A 12,657-nucleotide genomic window follows, 5' to 3' on the forward strand; every position below is an offset into this window, starting at 1 on the left:
ACACTATCAGCAAGTAGTACTCCGTCCTAAGCAGACAATCACAATATACTGGTGGTCAGTGTGGTCACTGGTCAGTCACACTGGCAGTGTGGCACTCTGGCAGCAAAAGTGTGCACTGTACTTAAAATATATTATTTATGTACTCCTGCTCTAACTGCTCCCCAGTCTCCCCCACAATTAAGCTGTGTGAGCAGTGAGCACTCAGCACAGTCAGATATACAGTATTACATATGATGATGCAGCACACTGAGGCTGAGCACAGATATGGTATGTGACTGTGTCACACTGTGTATCGTTTTTTTTCAGGCAGAGAACGGATTAATTAAACTGGTGGTCAATGGTCACTGGTCACACTATCAGCAAGTAGTAGTACTCCAGTCCTAATATGCTCCCCAAAATTAGTAAATAGTGTCTCTAACTCTCTACTCTCTTCTCTATAAACGGAGAGGACGCCAGCCACGTCCTCTCCCTATCAATCTCAATGCACGTGTGAAAATGGCGGCGACGCACGGCTCCTTATATAGAATCCGAGTCTCGCGATAGAATCCGAGCCTCGCGAGAATCCGACAGCGGGATGATGACGTTCGGGCGCGCTCGGGTTAACTGAGCAAGGCGGGAGGATCCGAGCCTGCTCGGCCCCGTGTAAAAAAAGCTGAAGTTCGGCGGGTTCGGATTCCGAGAAACCGAACCCGCTCATCACTACTTTTCAGCTGTAAATCTATACACAGCTGCTGTACAAAAATATGCAAATGTCGCAGCTGCCGGGATTTGTATTGATATACCCACAGGAGGTGTCGCTGATCCACCACTTGTACAGGAAGACGGAACCATCAGACACACATCGGTTGATACTCAACCTTTCGAGGGCCCCTATGCCCATGCAGACTGGATGACGGATCTGAGGTGCTGACACAATTCTAAGTACAGGATCGCAGTCACGTGCGGATAGACACCCCCAGAATGGTCTGAAGACGCCAGCATTTTTGTAGCCACTTCCACTTTTCCACCCATAAACGATGCTTGGCTGTCAATTACTGTGTGAATAAACCCTCTCTGCAACTGCGCACTGCGGCTCTGATGCGTGCGCAGCGGCAAAAGAACACTCCACTGCGTACAATATATATTTTGTATCCATCTATTAATCAGGGCCTATGTAACAAGGTCCAAAAATTGACGCTTTTTTGAGCTTGCTGGCTTCAGCTAGAGCAACCTTCAGATGGCGTTACGCCACTTGCCTCAATAGAGAAGCCATACTGGAGAGGGATAATGTTAATATAAAAATTAAAATGAAAGATGTGCTAATCGGTATCAGTAGGCTAATTATTTATACTTCTTTCCAAGCAATGCAGGAGAGCAATTTTACTTTCAACAATGACTTCATACTCTTGGGATTTCAGAGCCTCCAAGTCTTCAAAACAATGTCCTTCTGGGTCCTTCTTGTGATATACTCCATGACTGTATGTGGAAACCTTTTAATCATTACATTGGTGTCCTACAGCAAGAACCTTCAGACCCCCATGTACTTCTTCCTCACTCAGCTCTCCTTGTCTGACATCATGCTGACCACAGCCATCGCCCCCAACATGCTTCATAACATTGTAAATGAAGTGGGCACAATTTCTTTTGTAGGCTGTATCACTCAATATTATTTCTTTGCAGTAACAGAATGCTCAGAATGTCTCCTCCTCACTGTGATGTCATATGACAGATATTTAGCCATCTGCAAACCATTGCATTATAACTGTTTAATGGACAGTATGTTAAGCATAAAATTGACTATTATATCTTGGCTCCTAAGTATATCACTGTCTTTGCTTGACACAGTAACATTGGGTTTGCTGCACTTTTGTGAACCCCAAATTATTGACCATTTCTTTTGTGACTACCTGCCTTTATTAGAGCTTTCGTGTTCTGATACCTCTGTTCTGCAATTGGAAGCAATATTTATTAGTTTACCGGTGCTTGTTTTGCCCTTTATATTAATAATTGTATCTTATGTGTATATTATACAGGTTATCCTAAGGCTACCGTCCTTTACCGAGCGACAGAAAGCCTTCTCCACCTGTAGCTCCCACCTGACCATTGTGTCCATATTTTATACCACTCTGTTCTGTATTTATGTTCTTCCAACAAGAGGACAGTCACGGAGTATAAGCAAAGTCTTGTCTTTGTTTTACACTGTGGTTACCCCATTGACAAACCCAATAATATACAGCTTGAGGAATAAAGACATGAAAAAAGCATTTGAGAAATGTATCTGTAAAATTGTATTATAATTTTTTTTATAGCATTTATATACTATGATCTTTTTCAAATAGCAGATATCCCAAAATGTAATTAAATGATACATCATACACAAGTGGAAGTGTACAGTGTAACTATTAAATATTACAATGGAAAGGAGCGTGGTCAGTGCTAGCTACATTATTTCCAATTTTATTACGGATGGCTTTTATTTATTACAGTGTACAATACTGATTATTTATTGCTCAGTTAGAGAGGGTAGAAGCAGACGCTGCTGCTCGGCTTTTATGACAGGCAAGGTGGAACAGGGAGTCAGCCATGCCCAGCTATTAAGCCAGGCAAGAAGGAACAGTGAGGCAGCCATGTCAAGCTATTAAGCCAGTTAAGGGGGAAGAAGCAGTGACTGATAACTAGCATTTAAACCAGGCAAGGGGAACATGGAGGCAGCCAAACCCAGAGATTAAGCTAGACAAAGGGGTCAAAGGAGGTAGCTATGCCCAGCTATTATGCCAGGCAAGGGGGATAATGGAGGCAGCTACAGATTTTCCAAGCTATTAATCCATTCAAGTGGGTAGAAGCAGGCACTAATACCATACATTTAAAGCAGGCAAGAGGAAACCGCGACGCAGCCATGACCAGCTCTTAAGCCAGGTAGGGGGGCAAAAGCAGTCACTGATGCCTGGCTTTTAAGACAGGCAAGGGGACCAGAGAAGCGGCAATACATGAAACTGAAAGGACAGGGCACAGTGCGCATGCCCTTAAGCCGCTGAGGGAAATAAAAGCCAGCGCTGGTGCCCGACTTTTAAGCCTGGAAAGGAGGATCAGGGAGGCAGCCATGCCCAGCTATTAAGGCAGGAAAGTGGTACAATGTAAGCAGCCATGCCCAACTGTTAAGCCAGGCGAGGGGGACAATGGAGGTAGCTATGTCCAGCTATTAAGAGAGGAAGAGCAACAGTAGTAGGCACTGATGCCTGTTTTTTAAGCCAGGCAAGGGGACCAAAGATGCGTCCATACATGAAGCAGAAGGGATGGGGCACTCGGTGCATGACTGGCAATTAAGCCGATGATGGTGGTAGAATCAGGCACTGGTGTCTGACATTTAAACCTGGCCAGAAGGAACAGTGAGGCAGCCATGCCCAGCTATTACGCCAGGCAAGAAGGACAATGGAGGCAGGTATGCCCAGCTATTATCCATTCAAGTGGGTAAAAGCAGGCACTAATGCCATACATTTAAAGCAGGCAAGAGGAAACTGAGACACATCCATGACCAGCTCTTAAGCCAGGTAGGGGGACAAAAGCAGGCACTGATGCCCGGCTTTTAAAAAGACAGGCAAGGGGACCAGAGAAGCGGCAATACATGAAACTGAGAGGACAGGGCACATGCCCTTAAGCCACTGAAGGAAATATAAGGCAGCTCTGGTGCCCGGCTTTTAAGCCTGGCAAGGAAGAACAGGGAGGCAGCCATGCCCAGCTATTAAGTCAAGGAATGAGTACAACAGAGACAGCCATGCCCATCTATTTAGCCAGGCGAGGGAGACAATGGAGGTAGCTATGTCCAGCTATTAAGAGAGGCAGGGCGGCAGTAGTAGGCACTGATGTCTGTTTTTTAAGCCAGGCAAGGGGACCAGAGAAGCAGCCATACATGAAACGGAAGGGATGTGGCATGCCCGGCTATTGAGCTGCTGAGGATTACAGAAGTAGACTCTTGTACCCGGCATTTAAACCAGGCAAGTGGGACCAGAATGGCAGCTATGCGAAGCTGCTAAGCTTGGTAAAGGGGATAAAGGAGGCAACCATTGCCAGCTATTAAGCCAGTCAGATGGGCAACAGGGAGGCTGCCATGCCCAAGCAGCAAGAAGCAGTAGCTGATGCCCGGCTTTTAAGCCAAGCAAGAGGACCAGAGAAGCATCCATACATGAAGCGGAAGGGATGGGGCACTCGGTGCATGACCGGCAATTAAGCTGCTGAGGGGGACAAAAGCAGATTCTGGTGCCCGGCATATAAAACAGGCAAGGGGAACAGGGAGGCAGCCATGGCCAACTTTTAAGCCAGGCCAGAAAAGTGGTCATACATGAAGCAGCGAGAATGGGGACGCTCAGAACGTGACCGGCAATTGAGCAGCTGAGAAGGACAGAAGCATGTGCTGGTGTCTGGCTTTTAAGCCAGGCAAGGAAAAAATGAGAGGCAACCATGCCCAACAATTAAGCCAGGAAAGTAGGAAAACTGAGGCATCCATTCCCAGCTTTTAAGCCTTTCAAGTGGGGAGAAGCAGGTGCTAATGCCCGCCTTTTAAGCCAGGCAAGGGAACCAGAGAAGTGGCCATACATGAAGCAGAGGGGAGGGGGTCACTCAGTATTTGCCTGGCTATTAAGCCACTGAGAGGGACAGGAGCAGACACTGGTGCCAAGCATTTGAATATGGCAAGTAATAACAAGGAGGCAGCCATGAACAGCTATTTAGCCAGGCAGGGCCACAGAAGCATGCACTGATGTCCTGCTTTTAAGTTAGGCATGGGGACCTGAGAAGCGGCAATACATGAAGTGGAGAGGACAGGCATAGGGCACATGCTTCGTTATTAAGCCACAACAGGGGTACAAAAGCAAATGTTGTTGCCTGGCTTCTAAGCCAGACAGTGGGACCAGAGAAGCGGCCATACATGAAATGGAGGGAACTGTGCACAGGGCTATTAAGCTGCTGAGGGGCCAGAAGCAGGCATTTTTATGCCAGGCAAGTGGGGACAATGGAGGAAGCATTGCCCAGTTAAGAAACCATTTAAGTGGGGAGAAGCAGGCACTGGAAGCTGCCATACATGAATGGGAGGGGAAAGGACACAGGGCACATGCTCAGCTATTAAGCAGCTGAGGAAGCTAGAAACATTCAATAGGGACCGGCATTTAAAAAAGGCAAGGGTGAACAGTGAGGTTGCCATGCCCAGATATTATGTCAGGCAAGGTTATCATAGAAGTGGCCATACATGAAGCAGAGGGGAGGGGGCACTCGGCACTTGACCTGCAATTACGCCGCTGAGCTGGACAGAAGCAGGTGTTGGTGTCTGCCATTTATACTAGGCAAGAGGGAACATGGAGGCAACCATGACCATCTGTTAAGCCTGGAAGCCATGCAGGGTGACAGAAGCAGGTACTAATAACCACTTTTATGCAAAGCAAGGGGACAAGCGAAGCAGCCATACAAGAAGGGGTGGGTACGGGGTACATGGTGCGTGCTCGGCTATTAAGCCACTGGGGGGATAAAAGCAGATGCGAGGCAAAGGGGCAGAAGCAGGCGCTGATGTCCGACATTTAAACCAGGCAAGAGAAGTGGCCATACATGAAGCGGAGAGGACGGAGGCACTCAGTGCATGTGCAGAAATTAAGCAGCTGAGGAAGACAGAAGGTTCTGGAACCCAGCTCTTAAACCAGGCAAGGGAGACAACTGAGGCAACCATGTCCAGCTATTAAGCCAGGCAAGGTGGGTGAAGCAGGCACTAATGGCTTACATATAAACCAGGTAAGGGTAAACAGGGAGGCAGGTATGCCCAGCAATTAAACCAGACAAGAAGGAACACGGAGGCAGCAATGCCTGGCTATTAAGCTATTCAAGGGGACTACGGAAGCGGCCATACAAGAAGCAGAAAAGATGGGTTAAATGGCGCATATCCGGCAATTAAGCCGCTGAGAGGGACAGAAGCAGGCCCTTGTCGCTGGCATTTAAACTAGGCAAGAAGTAAAGATGGAACAGGGAGGCAGCCATGCCCAGCTATTATGCCAGTCAAGTGAGTTGAAGCAGGCGCTAATGGACGGCATTTAAGCCAGCAAGGGGGAAAAGGGATGGGCAGAGCACCAGTTTCTGGGTCCCGTCTGGCATGCATCAAGTGCAGCCTGCATGTCTTCCCCAATCTACTGGGCACAGACAGGGGATCTACTGCTGCATGTCCACAACCACTTGCATTGAGGGCCCATCTACAGTATGGAGAGGGACCTGGGGGAAATAGGAATACTGGATCGCCCAAGAAACAAACATGCAATTTACTTTATTAAACAAATGGAAGCTAAATGAATGCAATAAAGCAAAACATGACGCTGTAATGGGCATCAGTGGTTCCTAAACAAAAACAAATGCTAAATAATTGTATTAACTGGTATCCAAATCATAATTAAAAAAAGAATAAACATAATGTGCTATTGTGCTGCACCCACAATTTCGTCATCAACACTCAATGGGACTAATTAAGAACTGATCGCTAGGGTGCATTTTTTTGCATCCCTGCGATCAGGAAGTCGCCGCCTACAGGGGGAGGGTGAAATCGCTGTGTAGGAGAGACTATACAAACTTAATTTTGTGCAGTCTTTGTGCAGCCCAGGACTTACTCTTCCAGAGCGATGATAGGGGGCGGAGCTGACGTCAGAAACCCTCCCTCCAAATGCCTGGATCCTCCTGCGTTTTTCCGGACACTCCTCAAAAATGGTCAGTTGCCACCCACAAACGTCCTCTTCCTGTCAATCTCCTTGTGTTTGCTGGTGCGATGGGATTTATCTCACCATCCCGCCGCTTCCCGGCACTCCCCGTCGCTGCAGACCATCGTACCTGTGCATTGCGGTACATACGCATGTGCCGGCGCATGCCCGATGGCTGAAGGCCGTCGTTACCTAGCGGTCGCCTCTGCCTGATAGACAGGCAAAGGCGGTCACTGGGCGGGAGGGGGCTGGACGGAAGTGTTAAGCCGCCATTTAGAGGGTGCGGTCCGGCCAACACAGGCGTGGCTGGACGGTTGGGGGGGTGGGCCGTGACGGCTGCGTGACGTCACATGCAGCCACTGCGACCCGGGCAGCGAAGAGTTACTCCTCAAATGCAAAAGCATCGCCATTGGGCGATGCTTTTGCATTTCTGTGGGGGGGGGGGGGGGGAGACCGGCACTGACATGTGTGGCGGACTAGCCTTGTGCTGGGCGTCCCCCCGCATGTCAGGGTAGATGATCGTAGCTGTGCTAAATTTAGCACAGCTACGATCAACTCGGAATGATCCCCTTAATTCTATGATAATGTGTGCATTGTTTTACTTTGTTTGAGTTTCTCTTATCTGCTCTCTGATACTTATGACCCAACTGCATTGCAGCCATACAGCAGGTATAACGTATAAAGTTGGATTCATAGCAAATGTCAACATGATTCTATGGTTTACTATTGGCAATACTGGATGTACAGAAACTGAGTCACTAACAAGAGTTTAGGGACACAGCAGAAAGACAAAGTGATAATGAATGATGCCGATCTAATTCTCAATGCAAAACCTCTGATGATTGCACTGTTACAGCGTAACGAGAAGAGGGACAGATAGTGACCTGATTGTGTCTGTCTCATTATACAACAGAAGAGACTACAGATCTTGTGAGAGTTATTAGCAGGAGGTGATTAGAGACATGCAATGTAGAGAACGGTTATGATGTTAGAGATCCCCAGATGTTTAACTAGATCTCTGTGTAATCAATAAACTGAATGATGAAATGTATTACTAACAACGGACTGATGTAAAATAGGGAAATATGTACAAGTTCTATCATTAATATTCTTCTTTATTTTCTTACTTATATATTTGCAAATTAAAAATAAAGTACATTTGTTTTCCTGTATGATTATAATGTCAATGGAAATCAGAGATACAAATATTTTGTATACAGCGAGTCTAGGCATACAGTATATGGGGAAACTGACACATGTGTAGTAGTATGATATATCCTGTATGGGTAGATCCCTGTGAGGTACATCCTGTCCATGAATGAACCATCCAAGGTTATCATCTTTGACACACTGTGAAGGTTGATGCAGGCAGGGTGTGCAAACAATGGCGGTATAGCATTCATTGGTACGGAAGTATATGGTACATGATGGGTTCCATGAGGCAACAAATTACAGAGTCTGTAGGTGGCAGTATCAGTACAGGAAAAAAATAAGGAGATTTGTAAGCAGGAGTCCAGCAAAACAAAAGATTCTTAAAAGTCCATGTGTGCATATAAATAATGATGAGACCTGGGATAATGATGAATCATGGTAGTACAATACATATACAGTATGTGTCCTTTTACAGTATATAATTGTGCTGCTCCAATCGGAGAACAGTCCAGGTAGTGTGAGAATGTGAGGTACCCCTGGCATTCCCCCCACCCCTTGTTTAGAGGGCAGACCTGGAGTTCACCCACCTTGGATACTTGGATCACCTGAAGGAGCAGACCCGGTTGGGGGGTGGGTCAGATGTAACATGTGCAGAGAGAGTTAGATTTGGGTGGGGTGTGTTCAAACCGAATTCTATATTGCAGTGTAAAAATAAAGCAGCCAGTATTTAATCTGCACAGAAACAAAATAACCCACCCAAATCTAACTCTCTCTGCACAAGTTACGTCTGCCCCCCCCCTCCAGTGCACATGGATTTGCCCATTAGCTAACAAATTTGCTGCTGTGATCAGATCTGAATTAGGCCCAGAGTCATACGGGATGGGGTGGTGTGGGTGGCAGGTCCTGAGTGGGCATTGAGAGCTACAGTGGGTGAGCTGGTCTTCCATTCAACACCGGATGGAGCTCCTGAGACAGGGTATACAGCACAAAGGTCTGGCTTGTGGCTTCATCAGTGGAGTAGAACAGCAGTTGGAGGCTTCAGGGATGGTCAGAGGGTACAGAGACAATCAGCGGTTCTGAAGATGGCTGGAGTGGGACCTCCAGTGGTGGGTGGGAGTGCACAGTTATTTGGATAGTGGCTTATCGTGGGGTGACTGTAGTGCCAAGAATGGGATCTCTGTGAGCAGGCGGCCATCCAAGGTCCTCTCTACACTTATTTAGTGGTGCCTGTTATCTGGGAAGGGTTACAGGCTGTCAGTGTCTGCAGGCATAATCATCATTTGTCACTCAGAAACTGCGCACGACAACACTTACACATACACACACACATACACTTGTTGTTAATACCTCATCAGGACTAATGTCTAAAACATCCCTTGTGGGGACATCTTTTCCTTAATGACCAAATGGCACAAGCGCAGTGCTTGACGAAGTACTTCATTTTCAATTTACCCAATGTGTATGTGTTAGAATGCCAACACAGAGTTATAACCTCTATGCCTTGTGGGGACTGTTTCATGTATTCCAACCATGTGAGGACCTCCAATGTTTAGTTTGCAGACAAAAAGGTGGAAATTAAAAAATATATACTTTATTTATAGACTCCTCCTCTTTTTAGCTGTGATATGGTTATTTACATAAAGCTTGACTGAAAGCCAGCCCTGATACTTAAGTGCACTTGTTTCTACATTAAGGCAGGTGAAACAATCTTTTTTGCCCGGAACCTTTAATGAGCGAATGAACCGCAACAGGTGCCTCTCGATGGCTTTCACTTCCACTGTGGTCCTTGGCCTTTTCTTTGCATTTTTCAGACCACCTAAGCGAAAGATAAACAATCCAATCACCCTTTTAAGACACCAGCAATCATATTGCAAGATGGGATACAGGATGAAGTCAATTTACTTACAATCAAAATCCCGACAGTCAAAATCCCGACAACCATTGACCGATGGTCAAAATCCCGACAAGGTCAAAATCCCGACCTGGTCAAAATACCGACATTTAAAATACCGACAAGGTCATAATACCAACATTTAAAATGTTGAAAGGTCAAAAAGTTGACATGAGTTTTTCATGAGTTTTCATTGAAACCGACTTGTTCACACTTTAGCATCCCAGTGGAGCTGGAGGCGGAATATAATAGTGTGCCGAGCGCCAAAAAAAATCAATTAAAAACTCTTGTCAACTTTTTGTCCTGTCAACAATTTAAATGTCGGTATTTTGACCTTGTATGTATTTTGACCTTGTTGGGATTTTGAACGTCTGTTAATTGTTGTCGGGATTTTTATTATAGGTATTTCATACTGATCCCTATGATATATGCTTTTTTAAGGCATGGGTTGGTCTTCCTTCCCGACCACCCTGTCACCGGCATGATCATCACTCTGCTCCATGAGATCTGTGCTTGCTTGCCTCACTGCCCTACAGGATAGCTCATCCTCAGACTCATCGGTAGGAAGCTGTAGTGGCTCTGGGGATGGGGTCGGGATGCCGGTAGTCATAATATTAGCCATGGAATCCCGGCAGTGTAAATCCCAACAGGGGGGAGGAAAGTATACTTATCTTACCCCAATGGCCCCTTAACCCTCCATTTCTCCAGCCTAAACCTAACCTCCACCCCTGCGCATTTCCTCTCCTGTTGCCCGACAGTGGGACATTCGGGATGCCGGGTGTCGTGTTGCCTTTTCCCAGGATTGTGATCCCATTCAGGATTCTAGTGCCAGCATTCTCAGCTGTGTAGGGATTCCGGCATCAATATTTTGACAGCCAGGATCCCGACCATTGGGATCCTGATCGGAATCCACAGAAACACCCTGAAGCTAGATATTGGGCATGGACGCCTGGTACTTACCATTTGACAAGGGGAAAATAGAAGCAGCCATAGATGAAGTGGAGAAGATGGGGCACAGGTCACATGCACGGCTATTAAGCTACTGAGTGGGAATAAAGTAGGCAATGGTGCATGCCATTTAAACCAGGCATGGATGAACAGGGAGGTGGCCATGGCAAGCTATGAATCCAGAAAGAGGGGCAGAATGAAGTCCTGATGCCCAGATTTTTAGCCCGGCAAGTGGACTAGAGAAACAACCATACATTAAGCAGAGGGGATGGGGGTACAAGGCGCATGCCCAGAAATTAAGCCGCTGAGGGCAACAGAAGTAGGTGCTGGTGCCCTGCATTTAAGCCAGGCAAGGGGAACAGGGAAGCAGCAATGCCCAGCCTATAAGCAAGGCTGGGGCAAGAAGCAAGCACTAATGCCCGGCTTTTAAGCCAAGCTAGCGGAGCAGAGAAGTGGCCACATGAAGCGGAGGGGCACTCGGCGCATGCCCGGATATAAATCTGCTGATGGGGACAGAAGCAGGATACGGTTCTTGGAATTTAAACCAGGAAAGTAGGAATAGAGAAGGATCCAGGGCCAGCCACTAAGCCAGGCAAGTGCTGCGAAGCAGGTGCTAATGCTCACCATTAAATCAAAACAAAGAAGCAGCCATGCCCAGCTATTAATCTATGCAATTGGGCAGAAGCAGGCACTGGTTCCTGCCTTTTTAAACAGTTAAGTGGACAAGAGAAGCGGCCACACATGAAGCGGAGGGGAGGGGGTCACTCGGCGCATGCCCCGCTATAAAGCTGCTGAGGGGGACAAAACCTGGCGCTGATGTCTGGAAGTTAAACTAGGCAAGAGGGAAAAGGGAGACAGCCATGCCCAGCTATTAAGCCAAGAATCCGGGTGGTGGGGCAGAAGCAGGCACTGTTGCCTGACTTTTTTGCCAGTTAAGGGAACCAGCGATGCAGCCATACATGAAGTGGAGGGGACAGAGCACTGGGCACATGCGCGGCTATTAAGCCACTGAGGGAGATAGAAACTACTGCTGGTGCCCTGCATTTATACCAGGCAAGAGGGAACAGGTAGGCAGCCATGCCCAGTTATAAATCCAGGCAACGGGAACAATGGAGGTACCCATGCCCATCTTTTAAGCCAGGCATTTAAACCAGGCAAGGGAAAACCAGGAGGCAGCCATGCCTAGCTAATAAGCCAGGCTGGTGTCAGAAACAGGCGCTGATGTCTGGCTTTTTAGTCAGCCAAAGGAACCAGAGAATCAGCCATATTTGAGGTGACAGTGCACTCAGCACATGCCCTGCAATTAATAAGCTTAGGGGGACAGTAGCATGTGCTGGTGCCCATCATTTAAGTCAGGAACTGGTAACAGAGAAGTGCTCATACATGAAGTGGAAGGTAGGGGATACGTGACACATGCCCGGCTATTAAGTTGCTGGGGGGGACAGGAGCAGGCACTGGTGCCCAACATTTAAACTAGGCAAGTGGGAACAGCGAGGCAGCCATGCCCAGATATTAAGCCAGTCTGGGATTAGAAGCAGGTGCTGATGCCCGGCTTTTAAGCAAAGCAAGGGGAGCAGAAAAGCAACCAAACATGAAGTTGTGGGGACGGGGCACTCAGCGCATTCCCATCAATGAAACCGCTGAGGGAGACAGTAGCAGGCACTGGTGCCCGGCTTTTAAGCCATGCAAGGAGGAAAAGGGAGGCAGCCATGCCCAACTGTTAAGCCATACAAGTTGGGAGAAGCAGGAGGTGATGCTCAGCATTTAAACCAGGCAATGGGACCAGAGAAGTGACCAAAGCATAGGGGACATGGCACTTGGTGCATTCCCAGCAATTAAGAAAATAAGGGATATGGGAGCAGGTGCTGGTGCCCGGCTTTTAAGCCAGAGAAGGAGGAGCACACAGGCTGCCATGACCAGCTATTAATCCAGTCAAGGGGTACAAAAAGAGGCAGCCATTGCCAGCAA

The 12,657-nt window shown here is 47.4% G+C and overlaps 1 protein-coding gene across 1 annotated transcript; it reads left to right on the forward strand.

Moving 5' to 3' along the window:
• The first annotated feature begins 1,343 nt into the window (after positions 1 to 1,343).
• On the forward strand, positions 1,344 to 2,276 carry LOC134934090 (olfactory receptor 10A7-like). The gene has a single exon (XM_063929598.1). The coding sequence runs from the start codon at positions 1,344 to 1,346 to the stop codon at positions 2,274 to 2,276; it is 933 nt and encodes a 310-aa protein (XP_063785668.1).
• Positions 2,277 to 12,657: the final 10,381 nt, after the last annotated feature.

The sequence above is a fragment of the Pseudophryne corroboree genome, chromosome 6 (assembly GCF_028390025.1).
Source record: "Pseudophryne corroboree isolate aPseCor3 chromosome 6, aPseCor3.hap2, whole genome shotgun sequence".
NCBI lineage: Eukaryota > Metazoa > Chordata > Amphibia > Anura > Myobatrachidae > Pseudophryne > Pseudophryne corroboree.

Bases quoted from the DNA above. Each gene is read 5' to 3' on its own strand.
- LOC134934090 (XM_063929598.1), top strand. From the start codon at position 1,344: ATGCAGGAGAGCAATTTTACTTTCAACAATGACTTCATACTCTTGGGA.